This window comes from Anticarsia gemmatalis, chromosome 6 (genome assembly GCF_050436995.1).
Source record: "Anticarsia gemmatalis isolate Benzon Research Colony breed Stoneville strain chromosome 6, ilAntGemm2 primary, whole genome shotgun sequence".
Lineage (NCBI taxonomy): Eukaryota > Metazoa > Arthropoda > Insecta > Lepidoptera > Erebidae > Anticarsia > Anticarsia gemmatalis.
This window is the reverse complement of record NC_134750.1, coordinates 12,972,471-12,990,422: the sequence shown is the minus strand read 5'-3', so window position 1 is coordinate 12,990,422 and position 17,952 is coordinate 12,972,471. Positions and strand designations below refer to the sequence as shown.

The window sequence follows — 17,952 nt, the reverse complement described above, 5'->3', positions numbered from 1 at the left end:
CTGAGTGTTAAAAAAAATAGGTAATATTTTGCATTTAAAAGTGGAATATCTCGAATTGGCAACTCTGTATACTGAAATTTCTTTTGTAGAACACTTTGGCAATGATAATTACACATTCAGCCAAACTTACAATTTAATCTGAAATAGGTAATTATTAGATACAGCGAAAAATCTTAAATTGATTAAATAAACAAATATAAACAATGAGCGTTTAAAACAAGGCTTTAATTTTAACAAACTAAACCATCGCTTACATGTTGGACACTGCGTAGCCAAGCTTTATATACTCTGTGCTGCCACCTATGAAAACTATACAGAGACACCAAAAGGAAAGCGTTTTTTGCATTCCTATTATCTTACAAATTTAACAAATTTTACTTTAAGACTAGTTAAGGACTAATAGGTTAATTGTTTTTATCAATGGTATAATAAGAAGCAAAACAGTAAAAAAACAATTTTAGAAAAATTTACTCGAAGCACCATCTAGCGTTGCTATAAATAACTATTATCAGTAAGGTATGGTGCAAATCGTTTACGACGAGGCGCTAGGGTGACAATTTTCTCTCATTCGCGGCAGTACAATACGACGGCAGCACGCATTTGGATTTTGACGTGTGACAGCAAACAGCTGCAGCCAAATTCGGTTGCAAATTGATAGTGTATCGAAATAAAGACGTTGTGGAATGAAACAGTGATTGAAATGGCTGAAAGTAAAGGTGCGCTAATCGCGAAAACAGTGCAAAAACATGCCGGACGTGCGAAGGAAAAGGTATTTATTGTTTTATTCACATTACGTGTGTTGAGTGTTGTAGTAGGATGATGATATTTTTTATGTATTTAAGTTGCGATGTGTGAAAGTATGTTTTTGAGGAGATCGGCGGCACGCTAGGTTAGGTTTCTTGCGGCTAGGCGGTCTGCAGCCGGTTTTCTTGTGCATCGAATTTCACCTGTTGCTTGGCCGCGATGCGTCCAGCACCTGTATTTTTCCTCATACATATTGTTTACTTACGTACGCACCTGAAGTATCGTATCGTGATTGAGAACTGTGACAGTTAGAGCGCACAGAGCTGCAGTTTTATCATTTCCAGGGTATTTAATGTGCTATTTATAGTTCACAGCCACTGTGATAATTTTGGATTGAACAGTTAGAAGTATACAATATGATCAGTTTAGATCGTTAACTGGCCCGGTTAAGATCGGCGTGCATTAAATTAATAACCCTACTTATTACACAAGACAGTTCTAGGGAATTGGGACCGTTTTAAAAATAACACAGTAGGCAAAGAGCAAACAGAGACAGCCGATCTGTCGTGCCTGTTTCGCAAAAATAATGTGGATATTTCAACTCATCTATTTTTATGTGGACTGTCTCGCTGTATCTGTGGTTCTATATTATAATTATAACAAATGATTTCAAATCTCTGTTTAATAATGATGCAAAAATAGTGTTGCAGTCTTGCTCATATTGAGGCCAGTACTACTTTCCTCATATATTTTATTAGTAAAGTTTTGAAAAAAGGAAACATTTTTAAACATGAATCACCTAGGCACAGATTAATACACAGATAATTTACAAATAAAAAATTTACTAATTCTTTAAAATGAGGTCATATCAAAATTTTATTTCCTACTTAAAAACCAGCATATAATCCACTCTCTCTATATTTGAAAAAACACTTTCATTTTATAAAAATTCATCAGTAAAGTTTACCTACTTACCCAGAAAAAAACTTGCTTTGAGCTTGCGGCTATTGACCCATTCTGGCAGCAGGCCCATTGCTGTTTAATGCTAATTTAATGCCAACAATTAGACATTTAGATATCTAGACTTTAGTGTTTGCTAAAAGATTAAAACTGACTGATTTATTCTTTTACAATAACTATTTATTTTAAATTAAATGTTAAATAAGATCACAAAATAAACCTCAAAGATTTATTTGTATTTCTCTTTGTAGTGTTGAGCCAAATGTTAACAAATAATTTCAGTATTTCATTTTAACTGCAGCCAGATCTACAGAATAAATTATATTATTTGCAACCTACATACATTCTAACAATTTCAATATTGAAATACAGCTTTACATTATTTAGAGTCCCCAATGGCAATACTCTCAGTAGAAAATTGGTGCTGAAAAATTTTGTTGAGGAAGGTTTACAGACAAACAAAAAATATATTAAATAATAATCTAAGTATATCAAGTAAAAGTGAATATTTATTACTTTAAAAGGGGGCACTAGTCCTATGGACAGTAGTTAGTAGGGGCTTTATTTTCTTATTAGATTTTCATGTGATATAGGATTTATTTTAATGGTAAACATTGTGTATTAAATTGCTATATTATGTTTGAAATTACCTATCTATATTTCTGTATTCAATATTTGATTTGTTATAGAGTCAATACATTTTTATCACAAGTTTTAATCAATAGTTGACAACTTTTTTAGTTCATATCTATGTTTATTTCAATTTTTCATTCATTCATTCATCTGCATAACTCACTATAAAATTATAAAAAAAAATTGTTCTCAATAAATACTTACATTCATGCAAATGTAAGCAGAAATATACCATAAAATTAAATATACATTTGTTTCTAACCGTAAACAAAAGTTATCAATGCATTCGCAATTATTAGTCATGTACAATAAATAAACAGGGGTCATTGCACCGCGAGACGTTTGGTCGGGCCTCTAGGTCGATGATAAACATATCAGATACACTATATATGGTAATATATGCGACGATTTGAAGAAAGTTGCGCCGGCCAAGGTCAAATTTCTAAGATCCGCATGAATAAGCGTACTTTTGTAGGTATATTCTACTTTTTTGATATGCCTTTCGTGCTGGATAAGATTTTCGATGTCTCGGAAAGGTTTCTCTTTTTTGCTTTGATATTATTCGCAGTTATGATCGTATTCAAAATGTCTATTTATTGACGAAATAGGTTTTGTCCGCGACTTTGTTCGCCAGAAAAGATTTTCCAGGGTAAAAAGTATCCTATGTTTAGCTATCAGTGTACATAACATTAAAATTCTTTTGTGAGAGAATCAAAATTCGTCTTCATCTGAATATCAAAACAAATTCTAGCGAAATCTAGTGCGTCGGTCCTTATAACTTTTTCTACAGCCCATCAATTCACATTTTATGTCTATTAAGAAGATATCATAATCCATTTGCCCTTACATTACTACTACCTACCTACCGACTCATTTAGGATCAGCGTATTACGTTTCCTTCCTCCATTCATCTCTCGTTCCGCCATTACACGAGGTAAAATATTCCCAGATTCCCTTTTAAGGCAGGCTTTGTCATATCACAAACTGACATCGGGCTTAACAAACTAACTTGTATGTAAAACAGCTTAATCTGAATCTTGCCTTGCCTTACTGGCTTTAGGTTTTCCTACTGAGGATTGTACAGATTTCCTTATCCAAATGGGCTTTGTGTGTGGTACGAAATATACTCACTTATTGTAAAATTTGCGAGGACATTTTACCCTTTCTGGCTCCTACGTTTTCATTGCTTGAGCGTCGAGCCGATGACATCCCAGGATATGATCAAATATGTTGTTAACTTTTGCGATATCTTTACGTGGTTGGTCCATTTCAAAAATGTTTTGTGTCTCCTCCTAAACATAAAGCTTAATGTCCAAAACCTCGCGACTTACTAGGCAAGGTATTAAGAATAAGAAAATTATTTGTAAAAGTTTATTTTCGTTACGTCCTAATTATGGATGCAATTTGTTCTACACATACAGGAAACATTTAACAGTTAACAATTTCATTATTTTGTTGGTCAGCTAAAACCGATTCGGACCAAAACATTGGAACCACAAAGTTACTCATTCCTTTATAATAGCGAGCTATAAACAAGCGACGTATCAATTAATAGGGGAACACCTACGGCGTGACCACGGGAAGTGTATAAAAGTTGACCGAGGCGTTTGTATGGAATTCTGGAGAACCGGTTTTAAGGCCTTCGTGTATTTTAACGACGTCATACGGTTAGATTAAGAAAGTAGTAAGCTTTGCCATGTATCGTACTATGGAAAAGCTGGGTATATTACAGCTCTTTTCGTGTGTACACTGTACCAAATAATGAGTAGTTGACGTTCTGGCTATGGTGTTTCTTAGTAATGTCTTCCGTAGAACAAGAATTACTTTAAAAAGAACACTATAAGTCCTTTCATGGCATGTAAATATACCACTTGCTACATTTTAACTACAGAATCGTTGAACCAATTTCCAGTACAAGATTATCGCGCGTCTCGAACAATTTTAACACTGTCAGCAGCCGGCACATTGTCATTTGTAGTGTTCATGATTTGACGTATATGCCCCTTATCCAGTTCTTAAATATTCTTATTTAATAGTTTCGACATATCGTGCTCAAAATACCAGGAAGCTTTTATCAGGTCATTAAAAACCCAATCGTATATTTTTGTTTTTCCCCTTTAGTTCCTTTTTTGTTATTCAATCAGCAAAATTTTTATCAAAAGTTCCAATTTACCATGTTTAATCTCGTTATACAATTATTTCGGCTAAAATACCCAATTAAATTAATTATATACTCTTTGTGCTGGCTGCTAAATCCGCACATTTAATTAGTACATCATTTCATTAATTGTACTAATGAACTCTCGTAAAATAATCAATTTTGAAGCAGATTTCACAACTTTCTTCTAATTAAATTCTCACGCAAGAGTTTTTAACTCTGAACTGGTAGTGGACTTTCAATCGAGATTAATCATGCAAAGAAGACGTTTAAAAGACTAACGGCCGAACGTTGTTGCCGTGATTATTCATATCCATGTTTATGAAGCTCTCCTATATCATATGTACGTTTGTTTCTTTGAGGTAATTTATAATTCTTCAGGTCTTTACAAACTACACTATAATATTTATTTAATATTGGGTTTCAACTACTTACTGTGTAGGGCCCACTTAACCTCCCATGGTGACACCAGAGTTCCCTACGCGACCACATGTGTCGTCCTTTCGACATTCTTCGCTTCGTCCACTAACGCTTTCGATCTTTACTACGTGTATTGCGTTAAAGAAATTCCTACAATCGTACTCATCTCAAGCCAAAATACATTATCCTCGCCAAGTTTTGCACCTACAGTATCTAATTACGACATCAATTAAGATCTATCTATCATAATTATTTACGCATGCCATGATAAAATCGTAGTAAGTCACTTCTGTTTGCAACATTCATCACTTCCGCGTGGATGTTGGATTACGGAGAAATACTATCACTATTAAAAACTTCCATACATTTCATTTTTTTTCTTTACTTCCCGTACCTCATACTACGCGTATAAGTGTAGATTTTTGGAGAAAATAGTAGCTTACTTCTTTCTTATACCTATAAGAAAGGGAAACAGAGATAGTTTTACCCTTTAAACTATCTGTTTCAAAGTAAATTGAAATCGGTTGAGTTTATACTTGAGGCTTCAAAATAATATAAAATACAGTTAGCATTCCTAATGTTGAAATAGTATTAATCTATTGTATTTCCCTCCGTCGTCAAGGGTCACCAGATTGTAAAAATAGATTGGATCTTACGTGATATTTATGAAGGTAGGGTCGCAAATGTAAATGTCATCTAAATACAGATCTTTTCTCCTAACCTTATTCCCAACTATATTGGGGTCAGACTCTAATCCGATTAGATTCTGGTTGGATATTAGTTTCCACGGAATTGCTTCCAGCAAGCCCTGTATTACGGATATTAGAATTACTGGAATTTCAGTAATAGGGACAGCCAATATATCATACAAACATTATTCGACTAGTTGTTATATTATGATGTATATATACGAGTACATTTTATGTAGTACTATTATAAGTTCGAACATGGAAATCGACTTGATGACTAGGAAGTTCGAAAATTTAATTAAACGAAACATTGACAAGGCACATAATGGTTTTGTGTAAACATGAATATGGGTCATGTTTCCAAATTCCTTTGTTTTGTGTGGATAGTTAATTTTGTTCTGAAGTCCAAATAGAAAACTATTCATAAAGTTTACTTTTCAGTTTTCACCATTTCACTGTAGGGCACAAATCTAGTCCCGCAACGACAGAGTCTACTAAGCAATATTGAATTAAATTTTGCAGCATATTGAATAAAATACCGTATCGTACAAAACGAACTGTCTCAAAATGAATCATGATCTAATCTTAGTAAAAACCAGCAATAATATATCTAGCTCTATTATGTACATCTACAAGCTAACTATAAAGGTTTTTTTGCCGTCTGCTATGAAAAGAGGCAAAAAGGCAACTAGATTCTGTCATGGACACACAATACCCGAGCAATTGGCAATCTTCGTGCGGTACAAGACCGTTATGATCAAATTCTTTAAGATTTTTTTAACATGCCTGTTTCCCTTGATAGGGTGTGGGATCGATACACCTTATATTTGTACTGTTTTGTATACAATTACTGTCGTGCACTGTTAAATAATGCGAAGATATCACATCTTAGAACACTTCGCCTCGTCAAACATCGCAGAGGTAGCATAAAATTCTTTCTCTTGAATCAGTTTAGAAAATATTATACTGTGGTCCGTTTATCGGTTCAACTATTTATTTAAACTGATCATTCTTGAACTCTTGACCTCAAGAGCTTATGATTTCGTGTAATTAATTGTCTGTCAGCAGACTCGAAACACGTTTCTTGAGAACATCTGGGCATGAGATTTTTATGAAGCGATAGATAAATCATCTGTATTTTGGTTTTAAACCATTCAGAATTCTAAATATTCAGATTAGCTCGTAAAATACACGAAGGAGAAACTAAAAGTTTTACAACAGGTTCCCAAACGATACTACTGTTTACATCAAACTGGGTCACGTTCTTTATTCATTAACACATTAGGCCATTGGTCAAAGAGTTATAAAAGTACCGTGTAAAGAAATGTCTTACAGAATTCCTGTTGAGTTTTCCTAGTGGGGTTTATATACCTTCTTGTCTCTATAATGATACTGATATACAAATGTAGTGACGTGGATATTTTTGTTCTTCTGACTAATCAATCTACAAGAAAAAACCAACGTTATGTTAAAAAAGAGTCTCCATACCACATATTCCCGCGAAAATTATCATCATCATCATCTATCCATGCCGCTTGCAGACACGAGGAAGTCACAAGCCCTTTACTATTCCAATAATTCCATGCGTATCGTGCAAAATGATCTGTACTTCCTCCATGAACCCTATGACGTCTCCATAGGGTCTAATTTCGTGAATACCTTCATCTAACATTGTTTTGCAAAGGTCGATACGTGACAATGCTTAATGCTAACAGTTGCTTTAACTGTGAACCGTGCAGTCGTCATGGGAACACCAGCCGACGCACAGACCTCCTACTTTTTATTGTCTATTAGAGATATGTGTTTGTTAGTTGGAATTTAAATGAGTGAGAGTTTTCTGATAACATCTAAGACATTTTATAGAGATTTTATAACTTAACACATTTATACTTACTTCATTTGGTTTTATAAGGCATGGGAATGAACGTTATTCTGTTATCGTATTCATAAATCTGAAACTACAAACTATTGCGACAAAACTAAACTATTTTCTCGCTGAGATTATTTCTGTTTCACAGTTAAAATTATACTTGAAACCTCAGGTATCTTGTCACAAACATTTGAAACATTCGATTTCGTTTTCAACCGCAGCCAAATAGCTTCTGATACGTTTGGACGGTTACCAAATAATGTCATGTCGAAAGTGACCGTGTATTCTAATATTTGTAATGCTAATCCACACCAAACAACGTGTATGGTCAATTTCAGCTTTGTCAAGATGAGGAAGTTGGGGAACTTTCTATGGCCCCGATGTCGACGAGACTCGACTGTCAATCGTTGAACAAATACTTCACATATGGTAATTTGAGCGCTTCAGTTTGCAGTACAACAGGATTTTCTAATCTGTATTGCGATTTGCGTCCTTTGTTTTGCATCTAGCTTTTAGTCAGGTGCCATTGGTTGGGTCATTTTTTGTTCCGTCAACAAACTGTACAAGGCTCATTACGCTTGGATTGTGAACGATAAATCAAGGTCAAACAATGTTATATTACGATGATGTTATGTTATGAACAGGTGTTGTAGGAACAATACGAGCATGTATATTTAGATGACCTACTTTGTACGAAGTTCCCAAACGTGTTACGTGGAACAAAATAGTTTGTAACTCACTTTAGATTTGCATTTCGGAGTTATATTTGAATTTGGCTCGGACATTTTATTGCGAAAGTAAAACCGGGAGCATTAGACCTAATTTTTTATTTGTAAAATGTGACACACTCGTTTTATATTCCTGGAAAGATATTTTAAGTCTCTTAAGTAACTTTATTCTGCAAAGTTTATTTCAATTTTACATTTCAATGTTTCTTTAGGAATCCCTACAAGGGCTTGGTTATTTATATAGAGAATGCGTGTCGATTGACAAGTAAGTTGGCAGACAGCATTCTTCGGGTCCACGACCGGTGACATCACACGATTTCGTCGCGTTTTTACATTAGCATATTAGTCGCCACTTAAATGTAGGTGGTTCTCCTTGTTCATACTGCACCCACATAGAAACTTCGCTATGCTGTTGTCCCACGCTACGCCTACAAACCAACCACTTTCGTTTAATCATATTGCTTAATAGTCGGATTTATGTGTGGAAAATGTCTTACCATAAAATTCACAACTATTACATTGTTCGTTGGTACTATAAGTGGTGAAAGCGTTTACTGTTGTTACTAGCTAACTGTCGTCACATGAACCTAATCTCGTGTATCGCAGCATCGCAGCTAATTTTATCATGGAATCTGCAAGGTTATCTTAAAAAGTTACGTTTTGTTTTGTCACTATCTTGGATGTCGCCTCCTTTATCTTAAAACGACTTCAGTAGTAATACCATAACGGTAAGGTATGTGATTACTAAATTTCAACCTAACATATTTTCTTCTGCGTCTTTTTCGATTTATTTTTTAACCACCACGGCTTATCATGTATCTCAGTTGACAACTAGTGTACGTCAAATTGATAGCCACTATGCAATAGATTGCTGCTTTGACGTAACTTGTTTATCACTACAATCAATGTACAACATAGTGGTTTTCAAGTAATCGTCAACTGAGATATGTGATGGCTCCCTTGATCGTCAGGTGTTTTCAAAAGGAAAACAGTAAGGTATGCAGTTTTATCTGCCCCATGCCTTTCTTCTCTGATTGAATCACTATTAGCATTATTATTATCTAAATGACATAATGACAGGCCATGTTCGTCGACTCATTGTCGACTGGTTCACCTTCTATTATGACTGGTGACACCAAATACATTTGCAGTACATGTGTTCAGAATACCAAGCGTTCATTCAGAATATAGTGACGTAGTATTAAAGTATTGCTTACTCATTTTATTATTATCGTGTGTTAAAAGTCATGCTGAAGACTTCACGTCATCACTTTGTGAGAACATCCATAAACTGGCCGCGTCAAAGGTCACTTACCTTACTCATTGTTTACCAATCGACCTATGACTGACGTTGCCTAAGCCATAGTTCCATTTCAAATTAGAATGACGCGATTACGCCTCTCATTGGTCAAGCTTACACGTCACAATTCGTATGAACTATTGTAACTCGTAACATTTCAATTACAACCGTATCGAATGCATCATTACGAAATATAACAAACGCAATCATTTTTCATCGTACATAAACGTATCGTGTTAAAAAACTATGGCACATTTCGCCACAGTCGCCCACTTCCTATGGCGCTTGCCAATTGTAACAACTATCGATATAGAAATGAACACGTTCTGGTCTATTATTAAATGTTATAAGGTTCGTGCTCTCCATTCTTAATGTAAATCGTGATAAATGGGATACTTTTGCTTCACCTGTGCTTCTTTGTTGCGAGTTCAATATTTTTGGGAGCGACATTATTAGTACTCTTTTTGCTGTCCCTTTTTTCATTGCTATAGACACATCTTCATAAACAGTTACCCTTCTCGGTTTGTCTTGAAAAGCGAGTCTTCAATCCAGGTTAATTGCTAATACTAATATTTTTACACTCTATCGTTTCGCTAGTTCGGTTTAGGATCCATTATAATTAGCCGAGCAGCCTATTACCGTTTACTGGAAATAATATCCACCTTGTATACTTTTCGGGGTAAATATCAATTTTCTTTCTCATCTCGCAAAAGTGCTTCAAAATTCAGGAACACGAACTCATACTTTATGATCAGTTTTTTCGTTAGACGTACCTGAGACCCTTGTATATGTGTACACAGGTCTGGAATATTTGCTATCCTTTACATTTTACGACCTCTTGGGGTTTAGCTACCTCACAGGCTTAAATAAAATACAACGGACACGTCCAACCTCAGTTAATATTGATGGAAAAGTAACCTTGAAGGAAAATTTCTTTAACTTCTGCAAGAGTTTTAAAAATGCATTTATCGTAAGCACTTGCCAATTTTAGCCGCAGACAAAACAACGATTGGTCACTAAAAATATATTCTTGGTTGAAAAAATCATTAATCTATAATGAAACCATTTATGGTTGTTAAACAGTTCTTTTCTTTAACTGTTTTTCAAGAGCAAAAGGTTAAACCAAACACCAATTTGTTAATTAGATTCCCAATACACCTTGTACAAACGATACAAACTAAAATCGAAAGTGTTAGCCCCACAGCTGAACATTATAACATTGTTGTGCTGGCTGAAACTAGGGCACTAGAAGATCAGTTTGCATAATCAAATTAATGCTCAACGACTCAAGGCTACAGCACTCTAAAAGGTTTGTCGTACTACTGACAAGTGGAACAGACTTATCAGATGAATTCGGCACTTTAAATTGCAGTTATCTGTTTTGTAAATCGGTTTTGAAGGCATCCCTTCGTGGGTTATGGAAAACTATATAGTTTAGTAGTAATACTATAACTCGGATTGCGTTGTTGTCAGTTAATTGAGCATTATGACAGTCAAAGGTACTCGTTAGGTTAAACGTTTTTGGTCCCGGGTCGACCCTGTTCAACGACTATCCGTTTTGATATTAGAATGACAAAAACTAGCAGTATAGTCTAGAAAGTTAAAAGATTTTAAGAAAGCTTTATGTTTCGAGTAATAAAATACTAATAATGATAGTTGCTGTGCAAAAACTAGTTTCATTTCATAGGTCAACTGGCAACCAGTTTCAAATTGACACTAATATTATATTTCGATGACGTTTTGACTCGTGTCAAAACACTTTGAATGACGATTTTTACGCAACTCAAACCTTCATGACAACCACGCTAATTCGTTTTATGGACAATCAATTGCGAGATATACTAAGTGACCCACATCACGCATATTAGAATTTGTTAAGGCTATTTTATAGTAGAAAATAAAACCATTACTATCCCACTGCTGAGTCTGGGCCGTAACCGTGGCCTGAACCGTAGCAAGAAAGGGATTTAGTATTGACTTCATCAAGCTGGGTAGTTTTTGTAGTCTCTCAAAAACTGTTTCAAGAACTTTCAGGTATGAACGGTTTCTGCTCAATTTTTTGCTTATACAGTTAAATCAATTGATATTTTTTTTGTAATACACTCGTAACTTCGTAAAGTCTTGTGATTCGTTAAGGTTTTGTATTCTAAACCCATTAAGGGAGAGATAAATGTTTATAGCATTCGGTTATCACTGCTCTATATTACAGTATAATAATATTAAAGAAAAAATTGTAAGAAAAACTCTGGCGATGTTTCAAAGATAAGAGTTAATGTCAGTCTCTGACTCATTACATTAAGATTAGGATTGAGACGTTTAGCCGCAGATTTAAATGTGGTAGAAATAGATTGTAATTTATCACTTTCAACCGCAAGTCTGTAAGAAAATGTAGGGACAGAGGTTCTTCTGAGAAAGAAAACTCGGTGACTGATTTTTCTGCACCCCTTTCATTTCGATTTATTGATACAAATGGTCCATCTATTTTTCGATTTTAAATTGTTTGATTCTAAGTGATAATAAAACTTTAAGTTAAAAAAGGTCAAGTATTTAATTGAATTATTGATAAATGGTAAATTAGTAAGTGAAAAAACCCAGTAAAATTGCTAAAATCTTTTTGTTATTTCTCCGCATTGCAGACAGTCGAGCCCATTGAATAAAAACTGGCAAAGAATCCAGTTAACTTTAGAATTTGGCAGATGATTGATGGGAATTTTCAGTGGAGCTTTTCTTCAGTCTATTTTCGAGTAAAACTCCATTAGTCATGAGTTGTACGCGCAAACAATGCGTTACGACAATACGGATTACATTTTTCATATTTTTATAGCCAAAAGAAAAATAAACAATATTTACGAGTTCGTGATAAGCTACAGATTGTTTTGCGTCGAAAATAGCCAATATTGATTCGATTATAGGCTGTCGATTTCAATTACTTAGAGGAAAATTAGATCATCAATTTTGTACAAAAGTATCAACAGCGGCGCTCCTGTTTTAAACATTAAGTATAGTGAACTTTGAAAGAACATTCTTCTTTCAATAAAAGCCTTTATTTAAAAGTATTGGGACTCCAGTATCAACCCAGAATGATATTATACCTCATCTTATAAACTAATGAAAAAACTTCCATCAGAAACCAAATTACACTATTTGGTTTCTCCAATAAAGGGGACACGTGCAGGTCACCTCATAACCTTTGCCATTTCGGCCAAAAATTACACATTTTCGCAGCCCCAACACATAAACGGTAAAACCTTTATGACACCTTTACACTTGCCAAGAAAAAAATATTGTACGTAGCATTTACGCGGATGTTATAAAAGAGTACCTACTTATTTTGTGAGATGCTGTTTCTTTAGGGCGTTCCATTACAAGAAGTAATATACCTCAATAAGGTTTAACTTTTCCACACTATTATGTTCAGATTTTGTGAAGACTTAACGTGTATGTTATAACTGTTTCTTCAAGGATTTATTGAACTCCTCTACTCACTTGCTAGCTACATGGTTTGCATTTAAGTCTTTTACCAGTCACTTAATTATAGCACTTTAAAACATAGGTAAAAATTGGTGAAAGACCTTGCCTTATGTAACACGAGAAAATATTTAATATTATAATTGGAAAACCTTTCTCAAAAGTTTACCTTCAAGCAATTCATCAATTACACTAAACGTTCAATATCAACATCGAATACACCTTCGCACGTTGCATCGTGCTAAATTCCGATCCGACAGTGGGACGGTTGTTTTTGCGTCCACGCACTTTCTTCTTACTTGTACTTTCTCGTCTCGGCACGTATACCCTCAGGTGCATGTTTGTGGTAACACTGAATTTGCAATGCTTTTTGTACTTGTTTTCTTAGAATTCTGATATCTGAATTAACGTGACACACTTAGTTTAACCTTAGGTTTCTAGATTTTACGGCTGTACTCAGAAACTTATGTGTAGTATAATTTAAGTAGGTCTTTTACTAGAAGGTGTATGCTGCAACTATCTGTTTCAACGTATACCTTCTTTCAAATGGTGTCTGTTTCTATTCTAAATAAGGTTTTCATAGTCCCTTTTGTCCGAGATCAAAAACAGCGTTACACTTTTTAACGCTTATCCAGTTTCAAACATATCGCATCTTTAAAAAAATACGTATGTTTCTAGAGAAAACCTAGAAAGATATTTTATACTCGTATTTTTATTTCTGAAGCCAGATATATCCGGTAGTCTAGGCAGACCGTGTCTGTCATTTGATGCTATCTGCGATCTGTCTTAGTCATCGTGCTATATTAACATGTTAAAATTATACTTTAACTCTCATTTTCAATACCCGAATATTCTCCAATGCACTTAATATGTTTCCACTCGTACTAGTTTTCTGTCTGCAATTTTGTATGTGGAAAGATTTTCCACTGTTTATACATAGTATTCAATAATACACGTAAACATTGTCGACTTGTTGAAATGTTACAATCTATAGTCATAACAAAAGAAAACAAAACACACTTTATCTTCAATACTGATTATACTTGTGCATCTTTCTAATTGTATACTTTTTGTTCACAGGTATGTTTCTAATCTTCATCTTAAGTGAGTAACAGAAGCTATTATGTCTCCGTTCATTGGATAATTGTCGCAAATCTCTGATAAACCAGATCTAATTACTTAATCATTTAACGACACATCAGCTATTAGTCTTACGTCATTGGCGCTGAAATCATTGCAGTATTCAGTCTCGATCATATTATATGAGCAATTAGTATTGACTTTTGATCGAGGAACTAAAGGTTATCATTGAGGCCGATAATGTTACAAGTAAATCTATGTTAATGCATCTCTTTTTAATTACGTTGATGTGAAAGGGATAGAAGATGAAGGTTTTTAGTTTATGTGATTGCTGTCCCACTAATAGAAATTATCTGATGATGAAAAATGCGTAAAAATACTGTGCTACTACGCTGACTGATGTTGATGCAGCACCGGAAAAATAATATTATTTTTTTTAATATGAGAGGAATGGCAATGCGTATTTATTTCAACATTCTAATTTATTTTCAATACTGATTGGTTAATAAGGTTAACGAGGTCAACTTTCCTTTTATTGTTATCAATTTCCGGAAATAGAATTCGCCAAATTATAACTACATTTTTAACATATTCGTTGCCTCGTTCGTTCCTACTTTTGACCCAATTAACAGTAATGAGCTTTGCGCTGCACGAAATTTTTATACCAGAAGATCTTGAAACGGATTTAAATCCCGTCAAAGGGGTGAAGAGGTTTGCTGGTTCTTAAGAATGCAATGTTAGATAAGTATAGAATGTTTTTAAATAGTTCTGACATCATCCGGATATAAATAATATATCAGGAAGATTTATTTTCTTTTCGATATAGTATGTACGTTTGAATTAACTACTTCTCTCTCATTGCTCCTCGAAAGCTATATTTAGAAATACTTATATCCATTGGTAGTCTTGTTCAATAATTTCTACAGACTAATAGTCACTAGTCTTCTTCAAAAGTTCCCTGCAAGGTTAATCTGTAAGCATCCTGTTGACCTGAATCGCGTCAAATAGGCATACTTCCTCCAAATTTGCTATCAATTTTACGATCTCCTGCATAACTACCAGCTAGCGTATCTGACAGAATTTTGTCAGTAGTTTTTAGGTTATTCGACACTTATCTATGATCTGTTAAACTGGCCTTAAATATCTTCTACTATTTTATTTTCTTGTGAGTAGTGACGTAATATAGTACACATACATTTTTCCTTGTCACGTTATCTGATAACAATATGACATCTCAATGTGACGATCTTCTCTACACCAAGGTTGAGCGATAATTAAAGAAACAACTGTAATCATGCTTTATAATAATTTTCATCTCGTGACTGGACTTCCTCATGACGTTAGAAGTAATAAAAGTACTGAATTATATGTTGGAGGTTTTTTGACGTGTTATACATACATTCATAGAATCACGCGTCCTCCCCATGTTGTAGGTAGAGGAAAAATGTATATATGTATACCTTTTTTTTTTTAAGACAGCTCCCGCGCTAAGAATTGCTCTTGTGTCGCGGGGACTTTTACAAACATACAAACAACGGACACAAAGCACAACCAGACCCGAAACAATTTTTTGTGGATCGCACAAATAATTGTCCCGTGTGGGAATCGAACCCACGACCTCCCAGTGTTATCGGTAGTTGCAGTGGTATCGGCGTGGCGACCTAAACCACTGCGCCACGGAGGCAGTCCTTTGCCTAACTAGTTTCTAAGATACAATTTAATAAACATGCCAGTTTGAATAGATAAACTACCGCTAAAAGTGCCTCAGAATCTGGGGGTAAGAGACATTATTGGTGCCCTAAAAATAACTTTGAAGAAATTATGATAAAACATTTCAGTGCCTGTTTCAAAATAAAGACTCATTTAGGAGCAGTGCCTGATAGCCTATCTATCCAATAGATAAAAGTCCAGATAATGTTGAAAGATCTGTCAAAATCCGCCTGATTAGCTAAGTCAAAGATTTCTGGTGTAACAGCCTTTATAATACGTTCTTTATTAACAAATTGTGAGGAAGAATATTTAAAGACCTATACAACAATTTATAGTATAGTTATCTATGAGGAAGGAAAATTTTTAGATGAAACATATGTCAAAGTCCTTGAAACAAAATGAATCGTGCACATGTATCTGATAATCAGTATTATCAATTTAGCTAAGAAAAACAAACACATAAATATAGATAAAGTAGTACCTAATGTACCTATGTTCTATCTTTATGTCTAGTCTTTAATAAACGTCTGTTTCATTATCATAGTATATTGTCTATATAGCCTGTCTGATTAAATGAATTATAGGTAAGAATTAGGAATTAGTTATCATTAGTTTATTTTTGCATGCGTACTTATATAATATCACGTTTGTTATATCCGAAGGTGTAGTCAAAGGTGTAAACTCGCAAAATCAATAATCAAATCTATTCATTTAGATCAAATGCTGAGACTTATGAAAGTGATACAGAGAGTGAATTTTATGCTTATCGCATGTTTCGCCATTGACAATGGTAGTACTATGTCATAGGGAGCAAAATCATTGTTAATCACTTAAAATTTCTTTCTGCAAAGGCATAAGGTAATAAAGATTCAGGAATCTCTATGCAAAATTGAAGACACCAGTTATTGCTTTGAACTTTAGCCTTCAAACGTAGCGGTAAGGCGTTCTTGGATCCTAATGATATGGCAGACAAAATTCCAGACTATTTAGTGTACTGTTACTTGAATGTAAAGTACTAGATCCGGTGCTGCCATTGTTCTGAACGTCTTGAAGAACCTAACTAGCAGTTTGAAAGTGTGATTGAATTTGTTGAAGCCTCAATTAACGTACCAACCAATTATTATAGTCATGATTACTGTAAGGAATTCTATTCTCGGTCTTAATTTCGATTCAAAATTATGGCAAATAACATTTCGTCATTGGTTTCAAATCTCCAATCCAGTCGATTCTTATGTGAATTAAAACTTCTCGCCTAGCTTCTTGACATTTGACATTTACCTACTAAAATTGGTGTCAAACTGTAAAAATACATGTCAAAGACCTAGTGGTCAATAATGCCTAGAACTATGACCCGCAGGGCCCATGGCCTCACTACAGTGTATGCTAGTAGGTCATCACAACATTTTACGCACAAAGTTACAGTTTTAAAACCAAGGTCAGTCTTTTATTGTCATTAACCAGTACTGCAGGTAGTCCATAGATAAAACACTCGTGCGCAGCGTTGTGTATAAATATTTACCTACATCACGTATTTGCACATTGCTCTATTTGGTCGCCGATATCATTATCTGCTGTTATCTTGCCATTCGCTGATCTGTTTCTGTTATTCTTTTTGTCCTCGTGCCTCAGTTTTGCTTCACAGCGCCACTGATATGCGATTGTTCCAATATTACGATCTAGTTTGACATAACTGCTCAACTATTCTAACAAGCCATTGTCATTGTCATCTAGAGAAAATTATTGCTCTCGTATGATGCCTCTGCCTCTTTTAATAACAGTTGTATGAACTGTGGAAAAAATATAAAAATATACATTCGTATTTCCGTCGCAGTGTAGACCGATAAGTATGTCCTCATATCGCGGATGACCAACTTACTGTTTTTGGAGAAGGTCCAAAAACGATCGTGTTAGTCAGGGACCACAGGTGAACGGCCTTAGATCCCACGCAGTATTGCCAAAATCGTACTAAACAGATGTGTTTAAATGGCGAGGGACATATCCTTCCACTCCGTTATGGTCATTATTAGTAGACCTGTTCAGGATCAAGGCCTCGGCGCGTCGATGCCAACGTGACTTGACTCTCAATCCTTGATTACATTTTCTACTTTTTACATCGCGTCCTCCTCGCTGGTGTAAATGCCTGACGTAAATAATTTTATCGCTACATGTGTAGCATATTCCAGTATGCTCTG

General features: G+C 34.7%; 1 protein-coding gene across 3 annotated transcripts in view; it reads left to right on the top strand.

Annotated features, from left to right (window-relative positions):
- Window positions 1-549: 549 nt before the first annotated feature.
- Window positions 550-17,952, top strand: part of Amph (amphiphysin) — a 59,236-nt gene continuing 41,833 nt past the window's right edge. For all 3 annotated transcript variants that reach the window (XM_076115802.1, XM_076115801.1, XM_076115800.1), the window contains exon 1: window positions 550-769. In XM_076115802.1, coding sequence (XP_075971917.1) covers window positions 701-769 — 69 coding nt within the window. In that variant the 5' untranslated portion in view covers window positions 550-700. The remainder of the gene's footprint in view (window positions 770-17,952) is intronic.